The sequence below is a fragment of the Stenella coeruleoalba genome, assembly GCF_951394435.1.
Source record: "Stenella coeruleoalba genome assembly, chromosome: 12".
In the NCBI taxonomy this organism is placed as follows: domain Eukaryota; kingdom Metazoa; phylum Chordata; class Mammalia; order Artiodactyla; family Delphinidae; genus Stenella; species Stenella coeruleoalba.
Genome location: NC_137158.1, coordinates 13,619,400 through 13,645,767, shown reverse-complemented (window position 1 = coordinate 13,645,767; position 26,368 = coordinate 13,619,400). Strand labels below are relative to the sequence as shown.

Genomic DNA, 26,368 nt, shown 5'->3' with positions numbered 1-26,368 from the left:
AGGGAGGCTGGGAAATGTGGTCTCTAGCTGGGCAGCCTCTTTCCCGTGAAGAAGAGGAGAATGATTTGGGAGAAGGGAGCAGCTAGTTGTCTGCACACTAGCTGAGGACAGTAATTCCCACCAGGGGCCAAAGCAATGTTAAGACATAGAGAATGAGCCTAGTCAAAGTAGGTGGGAGAAAACAGGAGAGAGCGGTTCCACACTTTGTATAAAATTTCATTTTATTTTCACAATGACCTTGTGCGGGGGGGCGGTTACTGGAAGGGGTACCAACATGTGGGTCTGGGCCAGTGTCAAAATTCTGGTGGGGTGGGGACAGGGGCAAAGGGAAAGCAGGTCTAGGCCAAGCCTGGGAGATTGTAGTTTGCATCTGTGCCCTCTCTGGGTTCGTGGGTGTTGGTTCATGAAGGAGAGGGCTCACTTTCAAGGCCGGAAACAAAGCAGACATCGCTGAGTTTCAGACATATCTGAAAAGTGATCTCAAGGACGGTCGTGGGGACCTCCCTGGTGGCCCAGTGGTTAAGACTGTGCGCTTCCACTTCAGGAGGCACAGGTTCCCTGGTCCTGGTCGGGGAACTGAGATCCCACATGCCATGCAGCACAGCCAAAAAAAAAAAAAAAAAAAAAAGGATGGCTGTGGCTTACAAGAGACAGGTGTGGGAACGTGAAGCACAATCCTCTGGGGCATCATTTTGAGATTATTAAATTATAACTTGGGAAAGGTCCTTAGGGAACAACTTTTCTTCTCCCTCATAATTCAGGTGAGAGCACTGAGGTACTACAGTAGTTAATGGCTTGATGAGGTCACACCGCTGGCTAGCAACAGTCACAGGACTGACACCTAGTCTTCTGACAGCCAAGTTCTCTGCTCTTTCCACTTCACCACATTTGTGTTGATATGAAGCATCCTGCACAGACAGACGAGCTGATGTTTCAGCTGTTTATTTCAATACGTCATTTCAAATTGGTTGCTTCCAAATGGATGTCCTATTGACCAGGCATAGGTCAGTCTGCTCCTGGGCTCAGTTTGGAACACGTTTTTATTTACTTGGATTTTTTTTTTTAAATAACTGAACCTGGCATCCCTTCTTGGCTGATAGTATTGACCTGGATTTTTTTTTCAATCCTCTGTTCTCACAATTCATCATGAAGAAAATCACTGCCCATCCATCTCAGTACCCAGGAAAGTGGAAATATGGGACATAATCACTGCAAATAGATCATTAAATAGTGGTGTTCTGGTCTCATGTTCAATTCAAACACAAACATAAAAAAAGAACTGAGGGCTTCCCTGGTGGCGCAGTGGTTGAGAGTCCGCCTGCCGATGCAGGGGACACGGGTTCGTGCCCCGGTCCGGGAGGATCCCACATGCCGCGGAGCGGCTGGTCCCGTGAGCCATGGCTGCTGAGTCTGCGCGTCCGGAGCCTGTGCTCCGCAACGGGAGAGGCCACAACAGTGAGAGGCCCGCGTACCGCAAAAAAAAAAAATCAGTGTCAAAAAAGGAACTGAAATTTATGCCTCAGATAATGAAATGTGAGTACAAATGGAAGGAGAAGCATCTGAGCACTTAGAACCCCGTTAAGAGTAAACCCTCTTTTATTTTTGCAGCTGGTTCCATATCTACGATCCAATCTCACAGGTTTTAAGCAACTTGAAATACTTAACTTCAGAAATGGGAGCGTGATCGTGAATAGCAAAATGAAGTTTGCTAGCTCGGTGCCATATAACCTGACCAAGGCTGTGCGAGGGGTCTTGGAGGATTTTCGTTCTGCGGCCGCACAGCAGCTCGATCTGGAAATAGATAGCTACTCTCTCGATGTGGAACCAGGTAAAAGAATCCAACCCAGAAAAGTGTGGGGGTGTTTTGGTTTTGTTTGCTTAGGCATGCAGTTCAACGTTGAGGCCACAAGAATCAGTTTAAAACTGCACTTGACAGAATAACTTTTCAGAAGCTATGAATCAACGTGGTAGAAAGGTAGGGTCCTAAGACATGCAGGTTAAAGTTTTCCTACATCCAAAGAGCAAGTATACCTCTTGCTTCACAATCTGGGCTCTATAATTTCCCCACAGAACAAAACTTATGCTGTGCTTAAGAGATTTTTTTTTAACATAACCCCCAGACAAGCTAATTTATATCTTGCCGGAAGTCAAAAGCACTTTCTCAGTGAACTGCAACCACCTAAGAAACCTTCCAGTCCTCTTCGTAGCACAATTCGGGATGAAACTGAGACAGTTTCCCGAGGAAAGAAAAATAATCATTAGACCGAAACTCAAACTTGGAAGAAAGCCACTTCACCATCACCCAAGAGGAAAATCCTGTCCCTTCCCACTTGTATACCCTAGATCAGCTTCCACATGTGCAGGTTAAAACAAAGCAGTTAGATGTGAAAAAAACCTTAAAGATACAGGGGCTGAGCCCGAAGCTACAAAATAGCAAACATTTGTTCTGATGATAAAGCATAGTGTACGTACCAATATAACCAGCTATGCCCAAACTGGGAACTGTTTCCACCATTAGCTTCAAAATTCTGTTTTCTAACCAATTGAAGACAATTTTTTAATTCTCTGCATGGCAAGGGGGCAAGGCTCCAAATCTACTGGAAAAGCGACCTTGGAGTCATGTTCAGAACAAACTTCCTAATTGGCTGTGAATTAGTGAGGTGGATAGGTAACATCCTCCCTGGCTTCCTGGGGACTAACAATGAAGGGGTAGGGAAAGGCCTCGGGCAAAATGCAAACAAAAAGGCTCACTTGGGAGACGCTTCCCTTTGATGGAGCAGAGCCTTGAGCAACTTTAAGAAAATTGCCTCCTACCTCAGTAAACAGGATTATTAAAAAGACAGACAGCCTGAAGGCACTGAGTCTGGGAGCGCTTACCTTTGAACACAAGCAGCTAAGCAAGCCCTCCGGACCCCTAAGAAATCAAAGACCTCCTAAATGCTAGTAAGATACCACCTCTTCCCCTGAAAACTACCAGGGGGTCCCTGCCAGTTAAGATCAGAAGACCAATTCTTTTCAGTCAATTGAAAACAGGAACATATATAGGGAGAACTTAGCATAAGAGGGACAAGGGCCCGACCCCCTCCCTTTTTTCCTCCCCAGGGAGCTGACAGGCTACTTAGAGACCCATCCAACAATAGGAGCCAAGTTGAGGCAGGGGAAAACTGGGCGCCTCTTAGATAGAGGGCAGGAAGCTGGTAATGTATTCGCCAGGGATGTGTAAGGGACCCTGGGGACGCTGGAAGGAAGCACAGCAGAAAACCATGACCTTGGAGGGCTACGGTCCTGAACATGAATCCTGTGTTCTAATGATGCCCAAAACTCTGCCTCTGTGCACCAGTGTGGAATCGAATCTCAGAGACAGGGCTTTGGATGAAGTAGAAAAGAATAGTTTTATTGCTTTGCCAGGCAAAGGGGGACGCAGCAGGCTCGTGCCCCTCAAAACTGTGTGGCCCAACCTGGTTGGGGGGGGGGGATTTGGTGAGGAGTTTTATAGCAATGGTTCAAGGGCAGGGTTGCTCATAAGGATGGGGTGTGTACAGGGCCTGCATTCCTTTAATCTGGCCTCAGGTGGTCTCTTGATGAGTTTCTACAGGTTATCAACTGTGATCTTCCCCAGAAGGAAGAATGCTAACGTCTTCCATTGGTTGGGGGTTTCAGTTCTGCAGAAGAGCTGAGAGATATTGTTATGTGTATCCCTTGAGGCGGAACCAGGACCCTGCCCCAAGGCTGCACTATTGTTTCTTGACTATTCCTCCCTTATCTCACCATCCCCTCCCTTCCCTGATTAGCATCTGTTTGAACCTGCCCTTTGGAACTCAGGGAAGGTCATGGAGGCTGGAGTGTATTCCCTACAAACAAGAGAGAGGGGCACAGAAAGACTTCCGTGCCCAGGAGCCCTACAGGGTCCTGTTCAGTTTCACTAACAGCAGGACTCCATCTCCACAACTGGAAAATGGAGGTAGTAAGAGCTGTGAGGATTAACCAACACTTAGCATAACATTCAACACACTGTAGTTGACTAATAAAAGTTAGTGGTTGATATTGTAACATCGTCATTAGCAACTTGACTAATAATCTGTGATCTGAGGAGGGTACCAGTGGGAACAATGACAGTACCACGACAAGGTATTTGTGTGGAGGTTCAACTGAAATTATTTCACTAATTTCTCACAACCAGTTTGGCTATGTAGCTTTTCCTCTAAGAAGCCAATAGCAATAGAAATGAGATGGTGCTAACGTGGGTTCCAGTCCCTACTGGAGCCAAATTTACACTGATTAATGGTAGAGCAAGAGGGGGGGGCCAGAGAGCGCTGGGCCACCTGGGACATTACCTTACTCTACTTATTTCTTGATACTTGGAGAATTCAGAAAAATCTGAATTTTTAATACGTTGGAACTCATAGAATTATTGAATGAGTGGATGGATAGATGGATGAGGTCTGCCAAGAACGGCTGTCATGAGCCAGCCAGGACATGAGTAATGCCTAAACGAAAGGATTGGAGGACAGCAGAATTAGAAAGCCAAATATGGATTTTATAAAAGTTAAAAATAAATAGCAAAGAACTTTATGGATTCCTCTATATAAATCAAAACGGATAAATCTAATATCCAAAAGGGCTCCTAGTTATAGTGAGAAGCCACTGTGCCATCTTCCAACGGACAGGGAGCTGGAGAAGGTGGGAGGAGGCAGGGCTTCCTCCCTCGCAGCTGGTTTCGTTATTTCACAAAAGGCAAAGGGAAGATTCACCCATGTAGCCAGCAAGCGGCTGATGATGGATTGAACCTTACCATCTTCTACACGGGTAACCCAAGAGTCAGCATTCATCCACCACGGTGATAACCAGCGAACATATGAAAGTCCCTGCCCAAAGGAACTTGCCCTGTGGCCAAGGGTGGTCACCTTACAATGATGCTGGGATCAAAGCTATGCCTTTTCCCTTCAAAGACCTTCTAATGAGCACTTTCTGATACGCTACTCTTAGTTGCAAATTTCTGTGAGTTTGGGAATCACCAGGGAGGGATCCCATAAAGAAGAAAGCACTGAGTTTTCCTTTAAATCCCATTTCACTGAAGCCTGAGGCCTGAATAGTACAGAGAAAATATGGGGATAGGGATGAATGTAGAGAATTCTGGTCTCCCTGGCTGATCTCAGGCAGTGAGGAGGCCTGTGGTTGTTGGTGGTATGAGGGCTGGGCTGCTGCTGTCGCCATGAAGACAGCCAGCGTCGTTAAAGAAACAATGACTCAGTGACATTTGTTAAAGATGCCAAGGGAGACTTTATTCCGGGGGCCCATCTTGGTGGATGTAGGGACCACGGCAATGGAGTCTCACAGTGGAGGAGAGAGATTGGACTCAGCTCTGGGCACAGCACACGCAAGTGGGAATTTATAGCCAAGGAGCAGAATGGGTCAGTGGGTGGAATATTACTAAGAAGGAACGTCAGGGGTGAGAGGGGATTCTGGCTAAAATGACCTAAAAGGATTCTTGCAGAAGGCAGGCCAGGTGATTAGACACCACCTGGGAGAGAGCAGAGGATGAGGAACCTGAGGATCTGGTATATGGAGGGTGGGAGATTCTGGCCAAACCTACTAAACAGCTTTCGTGCTAAAATTGGACAGTGAAGAGACAAACACAGCCCAAGAGTTGAGGCTGAGCTGGAAATTTTAGGGGAGCCTGAGTTAGGGTCTGGTCAAGGAGAAAAGCTTTGTCAGCACCAGAGCCGGAGAGGCAGGACACCAGCCACAAAAGTTTTGGTGGCAGTGGCCCGAGCTACCTTTGGAGGGTGGCGGCTGCCGAAGAGAGGGAAGTAGCCACCCAAGACAGAGGGGTACTTGGGGACCCACCCAGACACAGACTCACAAATGCTCCCACCTTCGTTCTCACACTACTCACAGCCCTTCCCTGTTCACAGCCTGCTACAACCATTGCTTCTGCACAGAGTTCATTAGTTTCTTACTTCTGTGAATCTGCACATCTCATAAAACTTCTTGACACGTAAAATGCCGATCATTAAAAAAAAAAAAAACCACCTGTATACTTAGTGTTTCTAGCCTCAGTTCTCCTGTACAATTTTAGTTTGGGGAAATATGTACAAAATTAGTATTTTGATTATAGAAGAAATGGGTGTCTGGATTTTAAAACAAATTAAGGGAAAATATGCATATGATATTCAGTAGTTTTCTTCTTATTCCTTTAATCTAGAAGATGACAGCTACTTTGCTTCTAGTTTTTCAGCATAACTGGCTGGTCCAGATTTTCTCCTCATGGTGGTGTATTTAAGTGTAAGCTGTCATGGTGATTGACAGGCAAGCTGATTAAAACATCCTCCTAGTACATGCAACCAGTGCACCCAACTGCTCACGCTGCCTCTCAGGTCTCTGGACCCCAAGGACTTCAGCTTCCTAGAGAACAAGAACTCAAATCCCAATACACGCGGCCTCTGGCTCTGTTGCTGGCATGGTCTTTTCTAGTGTCTAAGGCTCGGTGGAGGCTCAGCAGTGCCCATCCCCCAGCATGTAGTAAGAGAGGTCACAGGGTCAGGGCACTGACCATCAAAATCCCAGATAACACCCGAAGGCCATTTTAGCCAATAGAAGAAGGCTCGCTGATTCGGGTTTGTTCATATAAGTATTTGCTTGAACTTACTGGAGAAAACTCTCCTTGAAATAGGATCCGAAAGGGAAATACTGTACATCCGGAATAAATACCTAGCTTGTCTACGGGAGAGAAGCCCAAGAATCTTTCCTTGGAAAATGGGGAATGTGTCCTATCATTTCAACCTTTTCCCAACCAGGATGGCCAAATACAGCAACACTAAGTTACGGGGTGTCTTACCTCTTTGCACTTTTCTTACCACTTTCTTGGAAGAAACAGACTAAAACTAGGGCTACACAACACTGGAGGGTCTCCCGCCTCAGGTGCAATGTCCCCCAGCCCGGGAGCCGCCAGCCTGCCTCCTCCAAACCCCCAAATGTGAAAAGCATGAATGTCATACGAATAGATAGTGAGCATATGCCACAGTCTTATTTGACTCATTAATAAGGAAATTGTTAGATGACAAATCTGGTTTAAAGAGGATGTGGAAACAGGGATCTTATATAAACAGAGAACAAAAGCAAATGATGAAATCTAAATACAAAACAGAAAATACAATCATTGTATCTTATCCACTTTCTCTATGATAGCTTCTAACTTTATAGAGTTGTAAAAAGCCATAATCAATAGTAAATGGTAGGTCAAACCAAGTTACCTCCTTCTAGGAGTCAGCAAACAGACAGTGAATATTTTAGGCCTTACGAGACAAAAGGCAAAATTGAGGATATTATGTTGGTGCGTATATAACCACTTGAAAATGTAAAAATCTAGCTGGCCGGCTGTAAAAATGCAGGCAGATAGCTGGGTCGGCCCACAATGATCCCTGTTTACCAGGCAACTTGTCATCCAGTTTTCTCCTTATTTCCAAATATTGGGGGATTTTTCTTAAACCATCAAAGGTTTCCCAGCCTCTTGCTCTCTCCAGCCCTTCTCTTTGCTGTTACAGAAAAGTCAGACAAGTAAATGACAATGCAAAAACGATGTGGGACTCTGTTCATTCATCCCTTCAGGAAGCACTTAGGGACCGTCTGCCTAGAGCCAGGCGCTATTCTAGACTCCGGACCCAAAGGTGGATGGAGCCCATCTCTGCCCCAAGGAGCAAAAGGTCTAACAAGAGAGACAGAAGTATGTACAAAAAAAGTCAGAGACTCTCTAAACACTATAGTCAGGATATGAACAGAAATGTTAGGAAGCACAGAGCAAGGAACAATTCACTCTCCCCAGGTGAGAGAATGTCACCGCAGCCTTCCTAGACAGACAGCCATAGGGGCTGGGCCTTGTAGAATGGTGGTGGGCCCAGGCGAGGGAGGGTAAGGAGGGGCTATTCCAGAAAGGGCAGGAGGAAAACGCAGACATTTCTGGGAGTGGCGGGGTACTTCTTCCACTGTGAGAGCAGCTTTGGGTACTAAGCAAGGAGTAAAGATGCTCAGAATGGAGGGAAGGGAAAGCCAGGCTGAGGCAGTGTTACCCGAAAACTGGGTTCCCCTCTTGATGGGTGTCGAACCAAAAGACACAAGCAAGCCAAAGAGCTGGAGAAGGAGTCATCATTCTGGCAAGAAGCTCTAAAGAGATTTACATCTCAAAGGGGCAGAGGAAGAATTTACAAGTTTTCTAAACTGGCTGCTCTTGATGCCAAAAACTCAGCCTCTGTGCACCGGTGCCAAGTCAAATCTCCGAGACAGAGTTTTGGGTGAAGAAGAAAAGAATAGCTTTATTGCTTCGCCAGGAAAAGGGGGTCACAGTGCGTTCATGCCCCTCAAAACTGTGTCCCAACCCGCGAGGATTTGGTGAGGAGTTTTATAGCAATAGTTCAAGGGCAGCTTGCTGATAAGATTAGGGTGTGTTCAGGGCCTGCATTCCTTTAATCTGGTCTCATGTAGTCGCGGCCTCTCACTGTTGTGGCCTCTGGATGCACAGGCTCAGCGGCCATGGCTCACAGGTCCAGCCGCTCGGCGGCATGTGGGATCTTCCCGGACCGGTGCACGAACCCGCGTCCCCTGCATTGGCAGGCAGACGCTCAACCACTGCGTCACCAGGGAAGCCATCATGTAGTCTCTTGATAAGCTTCTCTTGTTCCTTTAATCTGGCCTCAGGTGGCCTTCTCTGGAATGAAGAATGCTAACATCTTCCATTTGCTGGGGGGTTTAGTTCTGTGAAGATCTCAAAGATATTGTCATGTGTATCCCTTGAGGGGGAACCAGGACCCCGCCCCAAGGCTGTGCTATTGTTTCTTGACAACTCCTCCCCTGTCTCTGCATTCCCTCCCTTCCCTGATTAGCAACTGTTCGACTCTGCCCTTTGGAACTCAGGGAAAGTCATGGAGGCTAGAGTCTTACCTACAAGAAATGGGGGACACAGAAATATTTCCATGCCCAGGAGCCACAAGGGTCCCACTCAGTTTCACTCTAAGGAAAGGGAGGTTGAAGAAAGAAGCCAGTGTAAAGTTTAGTTGAGCTGAGGGGACTGTTAAAGCCCTCTTGGTCAGAGGATGTAGCATTTCTTTTCTTTGCCCCAGTTTTATTATATTTATAGGCAATGCCCGGACAGACCAATTATTTAGTTCCATTTGCAAAATTTGAAACAAAACCCAATCAAGTGCTTTTCTTTTCTTTTGGCCTAATGTCAGGGTGGAAGAGTGGTTTATGGTAGCAATGCCGGGAGCGGGGAGGGGGGTTATTATTCCTTTACTACTTTGGGACTAAAGAGAAGAAAGAAGATAGAATCTGAAAACCCTCATGAGATTTCCAGGTGAATTTCACCCCACATTCAGATCAGCATCGAGCCGTCTGGCTGTGTCCTCTAAAGGAGGGTCAGCACTTTGTCAGGCCAGATGGCATCTGCAGAGGCGCAGACAGGTAGGAGAAGCCACACACGCTGTTGGTACTGTGTGCAGTTTGCCTTTCACCTTTTGAAACTCCCTGAATAAATGCATCTCTGATATAAAAAGTATAAACCAACGTTAGAACTATCTGATTTATCAACCGAAAAACAATAAATCACGGCTTGCTCAGTATTCTACCGGCACCCGCAGCAACTAGAGTTGTCTTTCATTTAAGCTGCTGTGAAAATTCTTCAGAAGCATGTAGAGCTTTTATGCCAGTTAGGTGTGCAGGTTGAAGATTTCTAACATGCAAAACTACATATAACTTATTCTGACTTATTCTCTCCTTGAATTCCTAAAAGTCCTCCTCAAAAACAGGCAGACTCAAGGCTGGTAAATGGTAAACATTGAAATTAACTACAGTCTGGCATCCTAGATGCTTCCAGCCAGAATGTGGAACAACAAACTCATTTTCTCTGCAAAGCGCATCATTTGTTAAGATTCGCACTTAGTCACCAGCTCTGAGAAGATGGTAGATGTCACTCATCACAATAATGACAATAAAAATGATAACAGCTACTGTTGATTGACACTATTTTTTAATCTTAATAAGTAACTACACAAAGTTATTATTTTCCCCCTATTACACAGTTGGAGAAACTGTTTCCTAAAACTGTGAGTAACTTACCTTTTACTGGTCACAGAGCCACCAAGGGCTGGAGCTGGAATTCAAAGGCAGCTTTGTGTGTTTCCTTCAACTCTACCTACTGCCTCTTTATAAAAAGGAGTCTTATCAGCCCTCCTACTGGGTATACAGAGGCTGTTTAATCTACTTAGAAAAAGTGACAACACACTTCAGTCTAATTAATCCTAGATGAACTGTTAGGTTCTACATTTCACCAAGTGAAATTTCCTACAATATTTTGTCATCTTCTAGAATGCCAAAAAAACCAAAAAATCGTTCTCTCAGAAACAAAAGTCCCAAACTTGCAAATGTCCCCTTTCCATGTACTGGTGATTGGCTCTGCTAGGAGTGCCCCTTCCGAGCTGGGGCAGCCGCACGAATCCTCTCTCCAGAAGACTCTCCCCAGCTCCCCCATCCCATCTCCTAGGTCTCTGGCCAGTCTCCTAGGGTTACACTGCTGCTGCCCCGTGCCCCCCGGGGTGCCACCACAGGGATTTTCTGTTAATGTCTGCTTCCGTTACCAGCTGGACTGCCACATACCTTTCACCCCTCTCCAGCGTTTCAACCTGTGCCCTCATCTCACACCCGAACCACCCGATGGAGCTTCCTTACGACACTCCCAGAGCCCTTCATCCAACCCCTTAATGCAAACCCTCCACACAAGCCTGGGACTCAGCCCAGCTGCAGGGTCACTTCCCACAGCCCCTGCTGTCAGCCGTCCCCCTCCACATCCTGGGACACTCAGGCCCTAAGATCAGTGCACCCAGAACACCTCAGTTTAGCTGATACAAAAAGGACTGAGCGAGAATTCTTCAACTCTCTGTCCACGGTAAGACATGTGTGTTTGCCCTGGAAATGTTACTGAGAGCCTCCTATAAAGAGATTGTGGTGGTTTTCTTGAGAATGGTGGAGAATTGAAATGAAACCCTAAGTTTCTTCGTTGCGTGCCCCTTCAAGCCAGACAGAAGGCCCATTAATAACTTACTCAATTCCACAAACGTGTATTAAGCTGCAACCACGTGCATAGTACTATGCTGTGCGTTACGTATCATTGAATAGTTATTCTCACTCTAATCCTACCCTTTGGCAATAAGTCATAAGCAAAATATTTTTGGCCGGTAATGAAATAACAATAAAACAATAAACATGAACTTAAATGTAGATTTTTTAAAAATTCTTTTAATGTAGATTTTTTTTAAGTTCTTTTAATCACTGAATTGCTCAACAGTTCTGGAGCCCCGCTAAAGCTCCGGATGCCTTTGTTCCAGTAGGACACCTAGAATGGGAGATTTCTATTTGAGCTGGAGGAATGTTAGCGATCACCTGCTTTCATTACCCCTTTTTTATAGAAGGGAGAAATGAGACACAAAGATGCGAACCTGCATTCCCAAGGCCACAGATAATTGCTGAGAACCAGCTCTTCTCGCCCAGGGTGCCTTCCTGGAGGCTTCAGCATTGACAGTAGGGATGAGCAGGTTCACTCCGCGGCAGGTGCGGCCAAGCCCAGAACGTTCTCAGGACTTGGGAAAACAAGCCCGATGGGCCTGTGTGGAAGGTGAGGTTCCCCACACAAACCCCCAGAAGGGCGCCACATTTATTCAATGACTAAGTACTCCGCACCGAGCACTGAATTAAAATGACATTCACGCCTTAAGAAGGGAGCAGGCAGACGACCAGCGCTGCATTAGGATTTCCTGGGATCTAGACCCTTTGCCTTCATGAATATTAATTTAAACATTAATATTAATAGAAATCTTTAAAATTATATTTTATGTCTGCGGCGGTATCGAGACAGATATAATGCAGATTGGATTCTATTAATTTTTTTCTTCTGATTTTAAAGAATTTAAAACACGTTCGCGAGCCCCTAAAATTACGGTCGGTGGGCTAGTGCGTCCCGTGCCCGGCAGATTACCATCGATCCGGATGTGTGGGGCTGTCATTCCGTGATGCCCCAAGGAAAGGAATGACACGCGCTCCTCCCCACCAACAAAGCCGGGACCGCAAAGCCTAGGTTGTTCGGGGGTTAGGGGGCCCCAGCTCCCCACTTCTCTCAGACGTGAGGCTGGGTCGCGGCTTCCTCGGAACTCCGGGGCCCTGTCTCTGCCTTTTTGAAATGGGAAAAGATGATCCAGGAGTTTGCACCACATGCCCCAGCCGGCCAGGCCCGATCTGCCGCGGTGATCACGGCGTCCTAAGGGCTCTATCAGCGGTCCCCCGAAGCTGATTCTGCCGCCGCGCCAACTCCAGGCGGACCTCGCCTCCCTCCACCGGTGCGCTCCGCACAGCGGATTTTAAGCAGACAAAAATCAGTTCGGGCTCTTATCATTTCATCCCCTGAATCTATTCCTACTTCTTTTGCTATTGAGCGCCATCTAGCGATCACTAGGTTTCATCGCATTAAAATGTTAAAAAACAAACAGAAAAAAAAAAAGTCCACAGAAAAGTCCTAACAGGCCCTCAGCGCCGGCCAGACCAAACGAAGCCTGAGTTCCAGCCATACTGAACTGAAATCCTGCCCTAGCACGGGACCCGATTAAAGGCGATGCCTCACTTCCGGTCTAGCACGTGAGTGTTAGGACCGCGCAAGGGAAGGGGATGGTGAAATGGTAAAGAATGATGAAGCAAAGGGCAGAAAGACAATCAATACTCAGCCCCAAGGATGCGGTACAAGTGACAGGACGATCTGGGGGGAGGGGTGGGTGCAATGAACCGGAGTTAGTGACAGGTGGGCCTGAGACCCTCAGAGCGCTGGCGGGAAACAAGAGTCTATTTTCAGGCATGAGTGCACTTGGGACCAGAAACAGAGGGTTGGAAAAAAGACAGTCTTGGACCATCAGGAACCTATGGATTTATAAGCTGCTTGATGACCTGGATCGTAATCTTTTTTAACTATAACTGTAAAGTGCTTTCAAGTGTCCTCTGCAGGCAGGGGGTATTCATTTAGATGCGTTTTGATCACATGATGTAGGACTGAGAGACCACCTCCCTCAGTCAGCAGCTGGGAATACTTTTCAAGACCTTTGAAATGCACACCAAAGACATGATAGAAGCAAATCCAGGGGAGAAACTGACACATAAAATGTGCATGCACTGGAAATCTCAAAATGATCCAAGCCCCACATGACAGCTCCATTACCGCAAGTCATGTTCATTGCTGTCACATTTGAACAACAGAAAGAAATGTGGAGCCACCGTCTGTCAGACTGCGCTTTCTATAAGGGAAGCTTTCTGCCTCATGAAGGAGCAGTGGCAGATGAGGGTTTTGAGCTTGCTTTAGTTAGATTAAGGTTCAGAGGAAAGCCTTCCTGGACATCTGATTTGTAAACCAATGAGACTGGAGATGCTGGCGAGTTTCGCCTCCCCACTGCTCTCTCCCTCGTCCCTATTCACCCCTCCAAGCCCTGAAGGGCCTCCTGGAAACCCCATAGTTGAAACCACTAAAATGATGTCAAAAGCTGAACATGTTAATCTTGGGTCATACTACCTAAAATGGGCTTCAGTTTCCTTACCTGGGAAAATGAGGTCAGCACTGTCTACTCTGGAAGATTATTGTGAATATTAATGAAGACACATGTTTCAAGTGCCCAGCACAGTGCTAAACAAACAGTAACCCTCATTACATGTGCGCTCCCAGTTCGTATAGATAATTGCCATTGTTCTCCTGGCGAAGCTGGAGGCTCAGATCATGATTTCTGAGGCCAAGTCAGGGACAAGGCCTGAAATGAAATGACACCAGTGCTCTGACTATGTTTGGAAACCACGTGGGAAGCCAAGGACCAAGTGCCAGGATGAACCTGGACCTTTCCCACCTGCTGCAAACGAGGAGCTACTAACACAGTCAACTCACTGAGTGCCCTGGGCTGCCTCTACAGAGAGATTGTCCAGTTTGCTCGGCAGAAGAGCTATCCACATGGATTAAGGATAGAATATTAAGTCATTTTGCTAGCAAGCAGTTATGATAAGCCCAGAGGATGTCCCAAATCATACTAGGTGTTTGCTGGGTGTGGTACAGGCTTATAGAGAAACCTCTTGGGAGTACGCACCATCAAAACAATCTATTTAAAGGGGATTTAAGTAAACCCAGGAGGCTAAGGCATCATGAGGCCCTCACTTCCTCAAATCCACACACAACCTGATAGTGACTTGAAAATATTCTTCTAGAAAATGGCAGCTAATTGTTCTCTTCCTGACCGGCTGCTGATCTCAAGTCTTGTCCTCCCTTTTTCCATGCCACACACCACATTCAGAACAGAGCATCTTAGGTTGTTGCTGCATAATGTTGAGATTATTAATCTTGACCAAATCAAGAGCAAAGTGCAGGAAGTTCAGACCAATTTGTTCTGCGCATGTCCCGGGGAGTTATGTTAAGGAAGAGGCAAATAGTTGTGTGGTCCACTCGTGAATGAGTCCATCATTCTAAGGAGAATGAAGAATGAAAAAGAAAGGAAATAACAACGTAGGGAAAGCTTTGCTTAAGAAACTTCTACTAGTTAAACTTTCATCCATCGTAGAACCATCTCTCCTCTTCTATGGCCCTGCCTCTGCAGAATCAGCCTAAAGCCCAAAGTTGTAGGTGTCCCTCAAAGAATGATATGTAAGTAAAGAGGGTCATTTTTACTTATGAAAATAATTTTTCATACATTTTTAAGGTAATAGGAGGGGACGCAGTAAGAGTTGCCTCACAAATTAATGTAAATATTCGTCTCTTCTGTTACGATTCTAATTAACTGAGATTGCCTTTACAAACCATGGCCAACGGCTCCCCCTGGTACTCTTTCCTTCCCTGGAACCTGTCCTCACACAGTCCACAAGATGGGGGGGCCGGGGGGAAGGGGGAGGACTTGAGCGCAAACAGCCTTGATCTTGGCAACATTCAACCTCACTGAGTCTTGGCTTCCTCATCTGCAAAGTGAGCAAATTAGTGGAGAAGGTCTCCAAAATACCTTCTAGCTCTAAAATTCTGCCTCAAATGTAAGGTTTTAAATATGGATAAAATAAAAATCTAAAGCAATTAGCTGGACTGGAATTCTTAATACTAAAGAGTTTGAAGGGCCAATCTGTTATTTGAATGACTGTCTTAGGACCCAGGAAGACGTACACAGCAAACCAAAACAACTAGGTGACGTGAAGTCTTGTACTGTTCTGTAGGCTGGTCCCAAATAAATGACATGGGAGAAGCAAGTAATCTATAAACTAGGTGCATTTGTTTGTCAAATATAGCCGATTGATGGCCCCCAGATTTGGATAAATTCATTTCTCCAGTGTTGCCTTACTGTGTTCTGTTCAGCTTTACTGGTACATAGACATAGACTACGCCTGGCTGGGCTGAAGGAAATATTGGTAAAACAGAAACATTGGGCTTGCCTGGTGGCGCAGTGGTTGAGAGTCCGCCTGCCGATGCAGGGTTCGTGCCCCGGTCCGGGAAGATCCCACATGCCGCGGAGCGGCTGGGCCCGTGAGCCATGGCCGCTGAGCCTGCGCGTCCGGAGCCTGTGCTCTGCAACAGGAGAGGCTGCAACAGTGAGAGGCCCGCGTATCGCAAAAAAAAAACAGAAACACTTCTTTAAACAGGAAACTCACCTGATTATCACACATTTCCTATTACTCTTCAGAGGGGTAGACTCGGTGCATTCAGTCTGCTTTCCCAGGTAAATCTATTTCTCCACTGCAGAAAGAGGGCAGAGGAGACGCTGACTCTTCCCTTCTGGCCTTTGCTTTCAGGACTGCAGGCCTGGCTGTCAAGTTGCTGACAGCTGTTATTTATTAAACCAGGCCCTGGACATGAAACACCTGGGTTGTCAGAGTAAATCTGAGTCATTTTCTAAACAGTGACAAGGACCCCTTCGCACGGCCAGCTTTAGGAACTGTGAGGCAGGGAAACCCGTTCGCATTAGCCAGGCCTGGCTGTCCATATGGACCCTCAAGTTGCAGAGAAATACAACTTTACGTAAAAACGTAGCAGGTCTACTTTGCTGGGAGACCCCAAAGTATGTTTTCAAGGACCTGCTCTCGCCCTCCCTCCGCCTGGGCTGGTCTAGCCAACCCCCTAGCTCTCATTTTCCACCACGAGGGGGCGCTAGATCGGGACAGTGAACACGAGGGTCCGTGGAATTCTCGCCCCACAAGCTGCACCCCACACACCTGCAGGGCTTCTGTGGTCAGTAAACTTGGCAAAGCGGCTGACTCCAGCCTTGCCTCGAAGATGCGCAATAGATATTCGCTTATTAGTGACTCTAAGAGGTTTAAAAGTAAAAAGAGAAGGGGGTGCAGCTGGAGGGAGAGAGAGTCCAGGGGAAAGAGAGAGAAACCGGTTATGTTTATTTCATGCAGCATTTAAAAAAAAAAAACTTATTTAGCCACCAAACCTATTTTTAACATAAAACTTACTAAATCCTGCTCAGTTGGAGTTCTGCAAATGTTCCCGCTTGGGAAATACTATACCAGACGATCACGGAAGCAATCCTAATTCTGAAACTTCTAAGATCTATTTACATATTTTCTAAAGCACAAGTCTGATCACAGCCCTCCCCTGCCCCCAAATCCTCCATGGCTCCCACCTGCCTGTAAGGTCCAAATTCCCCAGCACGACATTCAAGAGCCACCGGAGCTTGGCCTGAACGTCCCTCTCCAGTCTCAATTCCCTTCCTCCGTGTGCACAAGTCTCTGCTCTCCTCCATGCTGGGCTTCCCCTGACCCCTCTTCACATGGCAGTTGCTTTCCCACCTCTGTGCCTCTGCTCATGCTGGGTCCAGTCGGAGTGCCTTTCCTAGTCGTTGCACATCAAATGCAACCCACTTTAGACACACAGTTCAACAGTCCCCTCCCAGATAGCTCTTCTCTAACATACCCTCATAGTGAGAGCCCTTACACTAGACAAGATACTGGGCTTCTTGTGTAGAAACATCTGTGTATATGACTTATTGTCCCCTAGGGTTCTTGAAAGAGTGGCTTCATACCCGACTGCCTGTCCTCTAGTTCCTATCACATAATAGGTGCTTATTGAAATAATCTGAAGAGTAAATGGCTGATGTGATTCAACAGGAAACCTTCTGGGCGGAAGAGAACAGTGGTCTGGGGACCAGGGGCCTGTTCTTGTTCTGCCATCAGCACGTGGGGACGTGGGCCTTCTGCTTCTCTGCCCGAGAGCTCGGTAGGCTCAGCTCTAGAAAGACAGGGAAGGGGCTGGCAGGGGCCACAGACCTTCCAGAGCTAAATTGTCTGAGATTCTCCTGATTTATACTCCACCTTACAAAGAACTTGAGGCAATCTTACAGAAATAAGAATAGAGTGAAAGAGAACAATTGATGACAAAAGAACAGAGACCTGAGGTCTATTTGAATTTTCCAAAGGAAAGAACCTCTAACATGAGGGCCTTAGGGATCACAAGAGACTAAGAAAAAGAGATTTTTTTAAATCAAGAAATCATCCTGAGTTCTCAAAACTGTCCATAAAAATGACTATTTTATTACTTCTAAGGTATCTCTCATCTTAAATATATAAGATCACCAATTCATCTCTGCAGAAAATGCTTGCCTTTAAAAAAACCTAATGGGGCTTCCCTGGTGGCGCAGTGATTGAGAGTCCGCCTGCCGATGCAGGGGACACGGGTTCGTGCCCTGGTCCAGGAAGATCCCACATGCTTGCGTGCCGCAAAAAAAAAATAAAATAAAAAAACCTAATGAACAAAAAAAATTTTTTTGAAGTATATTTGATTTACCATGTTTTCAGGTGTACAGCAAAGTGATTCAGTTATATATATATATTTTTTTCAGATTCTTTTCCATTACAGGTTATTACAAGATACTGAATATAGTTCCCTGTGCTATATAGTAGGACCTTGTTGTTTATCTGTTTTATATATAGTAGTGTGTATCTATTAAACCCAATTCCCAGTTCATCCCTACCCACTCCTTTCCCCTTTGGTAACTGTAGTTTATTTTCTATGTCTGTGAGTCTATTTCTGTTTTGTAAATAAATTCATTTGTATCATATTTTTTAGATTCCACATATAAGTGATATCATACGATATTTGTCTTTCTCTGTCTGACTTACATCACTTAGTATGATAATCTCTAAGTCCATCCCTGTTGCTGCAAATGGAATTATTTCATTCTTTCTATGGCTGAGTAATATCCCATTGTATATACATACATCTTCTTTATCCATTCATCTGTCAATGGACATTTAGGTTGCTTCCATGTCTTGGCTATTGTAAATAGTGCTGCTATGAACATAGGGGTGCATGTATCTTTTTTTTTTTTTTTTTTTGCGGTACGCGGGCCTCTCACCGCTGTGGCCTCTCCCGTTGCAGAGCACAGGCTCCAGACGCGCAGGCTCAGCGGCCATGGCTCACGGGCCCAGCCGCTGGAGTCAGCCGCTCTGCCAAGTTTACTGACCACAGAAGCCCTGCAGGCTCACGGGCCCGCCCTCAAGTATCTTTTTGCATTAGAGTTTTTGTCTTTTCCAGATGTATGCCCAGGAAAAAACTTTAATTCTCTAATACAGTGGTTATCAAAATGTGCTCCCCAGGTCAGATACATCAACATCATCTGCATTAGAGAATTTTTTTAATGTTCCCTTTGTTAGTGCCTTAGAAATACAAATTTCCTGTCCTCAAACTTCCTGTATCAGAAACTGTGAGGGGGGGTCCCAGGAGTCTGTTTTAACAAGGCCTCTAGATGATTCTGATGCATACCAGTTTGTGCATAATTATATTTGGAGCTAAATATGTTATCACGTGTGTCTATAAACTCATTTATCAAAGATACAGAAATGTGTGGCTCCCTTTTCTCTCCAGTCTTTTCTCAGTCTTGTACAACTCACTCCAAAGTGGGGTGATGGGGCTTCCCTGGTGGCGCAGTGGTTAAGAGTCCGCCTGCCGATGCAGGGGACACGGGTTCGTGCCCCGGTCCGGGAAGATCCCACATGCCGCGGAGCGGCTGGGCCCGTGAGCCATGGCCGCTGAGCCTGCGCGTCCGGAGCCTGTGCTCCGCAACGGGAGAGGCCACAACAGTGAGAGGCCCGCGTACCGCAAAAACAAAAACAAAGTGGGGTGATGGCAAATCTATGTGGTCCCTCATCTCTGACTTCTGCAGGATCCACTGCTCAGGCGTCCCTGCACCAATAAAATCTGCCCTGTTTTTTACAGCTGATCAAGCAGACCCCTGCAAATTCCTGGCCTGTGGCGAATTTGCCCAGTGTGTGAGGAATGAGTGGACCGAGGAAGCCGAGTGTCGCTGCCGAGCGGGGTACCCTGGGCCCTGTGCCTCCGGAGAAGACTGTGACGACACCCCAGGGAAGGGAGCGCCGTGCAGGTGGGTCTAGCACCGCGACACTCAGACCCAAGAATTAGTCACTCAGGCTTCTGAGACACCCATCATTAGCATGAATTCATGCAATCCCGTAAACCCATGGTTCTCAAACTTCAGTGAACACCGGAATCTCTCAGAGAACCTGTGAAAGCACACATGGCTGGGCCCTGCGAGGCTGTTTGTGATTCGGTAGGTCTGTGCAGGGCCCAGGTACGGCTGCTGCTGGTCCCAGGACCACACTTTGAGAACCATTGGCCCTAAGCCTTTCTGCAGGATTTCATTAAAGCCAGTAAGGGAAGAAAAAAGAGGCTGCATCAGCTTTAAGACAGAACACCACGTGACCTACTACCTTAATCCGTGTCTATGTGTCTAATATTTGAGTTTTTCCCTGGTTGCAAACACATTAGCTGTCATCATAAGAAAGCTGAAAAACATAGAAAGTGATGAGAAGGAAGACGAAAAGCCTGTATAATTCATCATGTTAACTGATGTACTTCTTTACATAGAATTTTCCAAAGCAAAATGGAATTAGACTGGCTTCTTTTAGAGCCAGCTTTTTTTACTTAGAACATTGTCCCATGTCATTAAATATTTTCTGTAGCATCATTTTTTTTTTAATTTATTTTTGGCTGTGTTGGGTCTTCGTTGCTGTGCACGGGCTTTCTCTAGTTACGGCGAGCGGGGGCTACTCTTTGTTGCGGTGCGTGGGCTTCTCATCCTGATGGCTTCTCTTGTTGCAGAGCACAGGCTCTAGGCACGCAGGTTTCAGTAGTTGTGGCACACAGGCTCAGTAGTTGTGGCTCATGGGCTTAGTTGCTCCACAGCATGTGGGATCTTCCCAGACCAGGGCTCGAACCCCTGTCCCCTGCATTGGCAGGCAGATTCTCAACCACTGCACCAGCAGGGAAGTCCCTGTGGCATCATTTTTAATGTTTACATGGTAAGCCATTCTCTAGATATGTTATACGTTGAATCAGTCCTTCACTTCTGGAGCTCTTTAGAAGGAGGAAAAGGAAGTAAGATATAATTGGCCTTCTATTCACAAACTAGACTTTAGGGCGTAGGTTGCCTTATGAACAAACAGGGAACCCAGTGGGTCCTAATTCTTCAACAAGTCCTGTGTCACCCAGTGAAGCTCTGCCTGGGAGACCTCTGTCCTCAGAAGTCTTCTCCCGAGCCTGTCCCGAGCTTCCCCAGTCCTGAGCTTCCAATCACACACTCTTGAACATTTCCTCCGCGAGGATCACCTTGACGCACGTCTTTATTAGATCATCCTGTTTTTGTCACTGTCCTCTTATTCATTCTTGTGGCTGCTGTCCCTAATTTCCCACCAGGGGCACTTGTGGCCAGCTGCTTCCACAATCGACAAGAAACAAGAGAGACTGAGCCCTTTTCTTGATGAAACATACCCTGTTCCTTTAAAGTAGTAACATTTTAAAGACCATTATCCAATAAGGGTTAAGAAGCAATATTCTGGAGTCAGACAAATTGTGATTAAAATGTTGGCTTAGCAATTTACTAATCAGGTGACGTTCAACAAATTTCCTAACTTCTCTAAACCTCCATTTTTTTCATTGGATAGTGAGACCAATAAAAAACCCCTGTTGGGTTGCTGCAGCAGGTATATGAAATTACATTTATAAAGCTTCTTAACAAATAACATAAAACACAGAGTATCCCTTCAGGTAAGGGAAGATTATGATGATGCTGTCAGTTTTCTCTGAGTTAATCTCAATCCTGACAGAATTCTTTATGGAATTTGACATTCTGGTTCTAAAGTTCCCCTGGAAATAAAAATGTACAAGAGAAAATCTTAAAGTACGATGGTGGGGAGGCTGCTCTATAAGATAGAAATACATAAAATAATAATATTTAAAGCACTAAGATAGACACAGACCTAGACGATAGATCAACAGAACATATATAAGCCCCAAACAAAGCCCTATATATCAAAGAATTTATTTTAACAAGCATTTCAAATCAGTAGAGAAAGTATGGACTTGTCAATAATCATTAGAGTACACCTGGCCTTCCATTTAGAAAAATAAAATATTAGTTTCTTACCACACACAAATCAATTCAAATCAAAGATTCAAACCTAAGATTGAAACTATGAAAATATGAAGAATTTCTTTTATATTTCTATAAATTAGGCTAAAAAAAGGCTTCCCTAATAAGACCTCAATCCAAGAAGACATTTTCCCCATAGGGGAAAACACACCATAAATAAAATTAACAGATAAACAACAAGGTGAGAGAAAAATATTTACAACTTATAGACAAAGGATGAACATCCGTACTAACAAGCGCTCCTACACATCAATAAAAGGCGAACATACTAATATTAAAATGAGTAAAGAATATAGAGGCAAGTTCATAGAAGAAATCCAAATGACCCGTGAAACATAGGAAAAGGTATTCAATCTTACGGTAATTAGGGAAATCTAAAAACAATGAGGATATATCATTAGCTACTCATGAGTTTGACAAGAGGTCAAAAATATCCAGTGTGGGTAACATCAGGGAAAACTAGTTCTATCAGCATTGCTGTTGGGTGTATTAATTGGAAAAACGTGTTTTCAAGATAAATTTATCAATATCTATAAAATTTTTAATTTGATTCAGATACTCCACTGTGTAAATAATTGTTTAGACAATTATTCCTACAAAAATCATTGCACTTTGCAATGTTCACAGTATCATTGCTTTGAATTATGAAATAATTGCACAGCCCATCAATAGGGGAACAGTTAAGTCCATAGTGTGGTATATTATTCACTGTGGAACATGGCAGTTAAAAGCGGTAATATAGTCTACTGGAACTGCCATAGGAAAAGACCAGGACATTTCATTAAATGAGAAAAGTAAATTTCAGGATAATAGATCCTGTTTACATAATATATCAATAACAAAAATATGTACTTATAAGTATATTAGTTTCAATCGTATTGCATTGCCATGTTGCCAGTTAGAAATCATCAAATATTGACAATGTTGTATGATTCAATCTAATATGTAAGTAGAAGCATAGCAAATATATGGAATAATAAGTATCATTAGCTATCATTCCAGTTAACAATGGAAAGGAGCAGATTTGGGGTCCAAAATTTTAATAGGGCTAATGTGTTTTCTGTGACACTATTTATAATAATGAAAATCATTTCAAACATAGGGGCCAGATTAAGTAAATGATGATAAAAGTGACATGTATAAGGAGGTTTTAATAATATGGAAGTACTTGTTTTAACTACAGCAAGATCACAAGTTTGCTCTCATTGTACACCTCAGATGGGGCAGGGTAGCGGGAGGTCCATTTTTTTTGCCTCTAGAATCGATTCCTATTTCCCTTTTTGAGCCCTTTCTCCACTGGATAGTAGGGGAGGGGGAGATAAGAGGGGGAGAGCTTGGAGTTTAATATAATCCAGTCCAGTTTTTAAGAACTCCATGTGATTAATAGTGCAAGCAATCACTTTAGGCAACTCAATTCCCTTGGTATATTTAGGCTCAAAGGTCCTCTCCCATTCCCCTCTCTTCTCCTAGGTGGTATCTGGATGTATGGCAGAGCGGGGTTGGCCCTCTTTGTCTTACAAGATCCTTTGAAAAGTTTCCATTTCCATTGTCCCCTCACCTGTGATCTCTTAGTCCTGACTCCAGGTTTTTTGTTTTTTGTTTTTTTGGCTGCATTGGGTCTTCCTTCGTTGCTGCGCGGGCTTTCTCTAGTTGTGGCAAGCGGGGGCTACTCTCCGTTGCGGTGTGTGGGTTTCTCATTGCAGTGGCTTCTCTTGTTGCGGAGCACGGGCTCTAGGCACGTGGGCTCAGTAGTTGTGGCTCAGAGGCTTAGTTGCTCCTCGGCATGTGGGATCTTCCCGGACCAGGAATTGAACCGTGTCCCCTGCATTGGCAGGTGGATTTTTAACCACTGCGCCACCAGGGAAGTCCCGGCCCCTGGTATTCTTGGAGCCTCCAATTTGCCCAACCAGGGCAAGTAGGAACCCAAAACGCTACCTTAGCTGGTGGTAGGAGGAACAAGGAACTTGTTACTCAACCTCTTCAAACCACGCGTCTCTCCTCACTCTTCTGCCTTCTTCCTATCAAGCACTAGGGCCGGACAGGGTTTCCCTCCTTCCTACAATAATACGCTCCTTCCCCCTTTCCTTGATATTATAATGGACAGAATGTTGAGAGAAAGAAAAGAGTTTACTGAGTTTACTGATAAGGGAACATATATCATAAAATATCTCACAAATATTACACCCATTTTATAATGTAAAGTGTGAAAAAGCAAGGTGCAAAATGTGTATACAGTATCGTCAGAAATTATATGTACATAGAAAAGTCTGGAATTGTATACATCAAATTTTAAAATAAACTTTTAAAAAAGTTTTTTTAAAACTGTATGAACAAAATATTATTGCAGAGTTGTTTTCCAGTAACCATAACTCAGAATTTGACTTTAAAAATAACTCCACTTCTTGCAAGACAAAGTTATCACTCATCTTTCCCGTGAGCTTTGTCCATTCCTTCTGAGACCACTGCCTATGAAACAGTAAAGCCAACTGGAAGGCAAAACTCGGGGCAGAGGTGGGCTGGTGCCCAAAGCATATCTCCTCCAACTCTAATGGAGGCACCTGCAAAAATACGCTATTTTCATTTGTCCTAATAATTTTAGAACTAAAATAGTAGAAAGCCATAGTTGCGCTTAATGTTGATAAGCCCAGGAAACAGGATATCTTGTGTTTGCTTTCTTTTGCAGGTCACCAGATCAATCTAGAAACCAAGTGTATGAAACTAGTGTTAAAAAGTTCCAAAATCAGCAAAATAACAAGGTAAAATCCCATTTTTATATGTTGGTTTTAATTACTGAATATAAATTTTGAAGGAAATTAAAAACATTTCTGGGCCTGACTCTTAAATAGAGATAAGAAAAAGCAGTTTTCCTTTATTTGCCAAGCTTTTTTATTTAGTATTTTCAGAGGGAAAAAGGCATTTCCTGGTACAAAAAGTATAGAGACAGGGGCTGGCATTAACTGAAATGTGTAGACAAAACAATAAAATAACAGAAAAAATCCAAGTATTTTATAATATTCCTAACCTTTTCTTTTAAAATATACATGCAATTTATCAAATGCATTTCAACAACACTGAATTTCTCATAATGATTTATATTCCTGGAACTGAGTAATTATATATATAGACATATATATATAATATATACGTATATGTAATTATCTATATACATGTATATATATATTATATATATACATGTATATGTATATTATGTATGTATATATGTATATATTCTTATAAAGTGTTTTTATTTCAAATAATCAGCTAAAGGAAAAATATGAAGAAACATGATTTGTGAACAATGAGTAACCTCAAAAATTCCTGAAAGTTCATCCTCAGATAAGTGTTCCTTCCAGTGTCCTAGATGTCTCTTTCAAAATATTCGTCCATTCAATCAACTTTTTTGACTAAATTTTATTTTACAAAGGGAAATAACTTATCCAATAAGCAGGTTAAATATAGCCTACATAGAGCTTTTAAAATAACTTTTGGAAAAATACCTTCGATAACTTTTAGCCTAAAATTACCTAGTTTCAAAAATTATAACTAGTCTTGGATGGTAAAATTGGGTGGTAATCAGCCAGTGTCCACTCTACCTGAGGTCTCTCTCTCTCTGTAGTGCTAGATGGAAACAATCATGGCAAAGTTTGCAGTTGAAACTAGTCATTACGGTCAATATACACTCCAGAAGGATACTGAGGCCATTACACCAAACGCTAATCATAAGTTCATGTGTCCAAGTGCACACAAGGAATAATGTGTGCCATTTTGACTTCCTGATACAAAGAAAATTGAGAAGACAGAAAAGGTTCAGACTTGGGCCATAAAATGACAATAGGACACAGGATCTGATATTAATAAAATGCCCAGGATGAAGTATACACCAACTGAATCTGGAAGTACCAGGTAGAATTAGGAACCACATTTCAAATGAGGAAGCAGCTTAGAGTAATGATGTCTGCTATGGTTGGAAGGGAACATGTTGACTTTGATTCACAAATTATTTGCCATCCCTGCTTCAAGAGATTGATTCAGTCTGAGAAGATTTAAGAAGAATAGTAGGTTTAAGAATTCTTAGTAGGTTGTAAAGTTAGGAATCTTTCCCACCTTTCAAAGAATGTATCCTAAATGGCAAGCATATTATCTCATCTACCAGCAGAGGTAATATTGGAATGAACCATTGGTTTGACCTTGGGTGACATTCTTTAATCTCTTAAAACTATTTCTCTTCCAGGTAACCAGGAAAAGAAATTCTGAATTACTGACCGTAGGATATGAAGAATTTAACCATCAAGATTGGGAAGGAAATTAAAAACTGAAAATGTACAAATTATCATTTAATCTATCGCAAGAGAGATGGCTTGTTTCTCAAGGAAAATTATATCCACTCTGTCAAAATTCTGAAAACATAGGCAGGCATATCCACTGGTCATCGATATCCAGGCATATAGTCAACACTGAGATCCAGGACACATCACATTTCAAGTACAGAAGAGTCATGTACTTGAAGACCAATAAATTCTGGAAAAAAAGCAGCTTATTATCAAAATCAAAACCACCACCAGTAAAATGTAGTTTGGTTATTCCTCAGTGATAATCAAGGTGATAGCAAACGAGCTTTGTGTCCAGCTGCCCTTAAAATATTGTTCACAGGTCATTTACAACAAGTGCAAATTATTATTTGGGGGCAGGGGGGTGGGATATACTGGGAAATAAAGCTCTTCATATGTTAGAATGTACATAAAAGATGATTACGTATGCAGGGAGGTGCAGGATGAATGCATATAGTATGTAAATTGTGGTGAGTTTATAGACGCTCCACACTTCAGTGTCTGTAACTCACATGCCCCTTCAGTTCTTAGGCCCGCTAGTTTTATACAAAA

The 26,368-nt window shown here is 44.1% G+C and overlaps 1 protein-coding gene across 2 annotated transcripts in view; it reads left to right on the top strand.

The window, feature by feature from the left end:
* IMPG1 (interphotoreceptor matrix proteoglycan 1) overlaps positions 1–25,826 on the top strand; it is a gene marked incomplete at its 5' end in the record, with an annotated part of 90,596 nt that extends 64,770 nt beyond the window's left edge. For both annotated transcript variants that reach the window (XM_079939203.1, XM_079939202.1), the window contains 4 exons: positions 1,609–1,828; positions 19,256–19,421; positions 24,172–24,244; positions 25,720–25,826. In XM_079939203.1, the coding sequence (XP_079795329.1) occupies positions 1,609–1,828; positions 19,256–19,421; positions 24,172–24,244; positions 25,720–25,797 (537 nt within the window). In that variant the 3' untranslated portion in view covers positions 25,798–25,826. The remainder of the gene's footprint in view (positions 1–1,608; positions 1,829–19,255; positions 19,422–24,171; positions 24,245–25,719) is intronic.
* Positions 25,827–26,368: the final 542 nt, after the last annotated feature.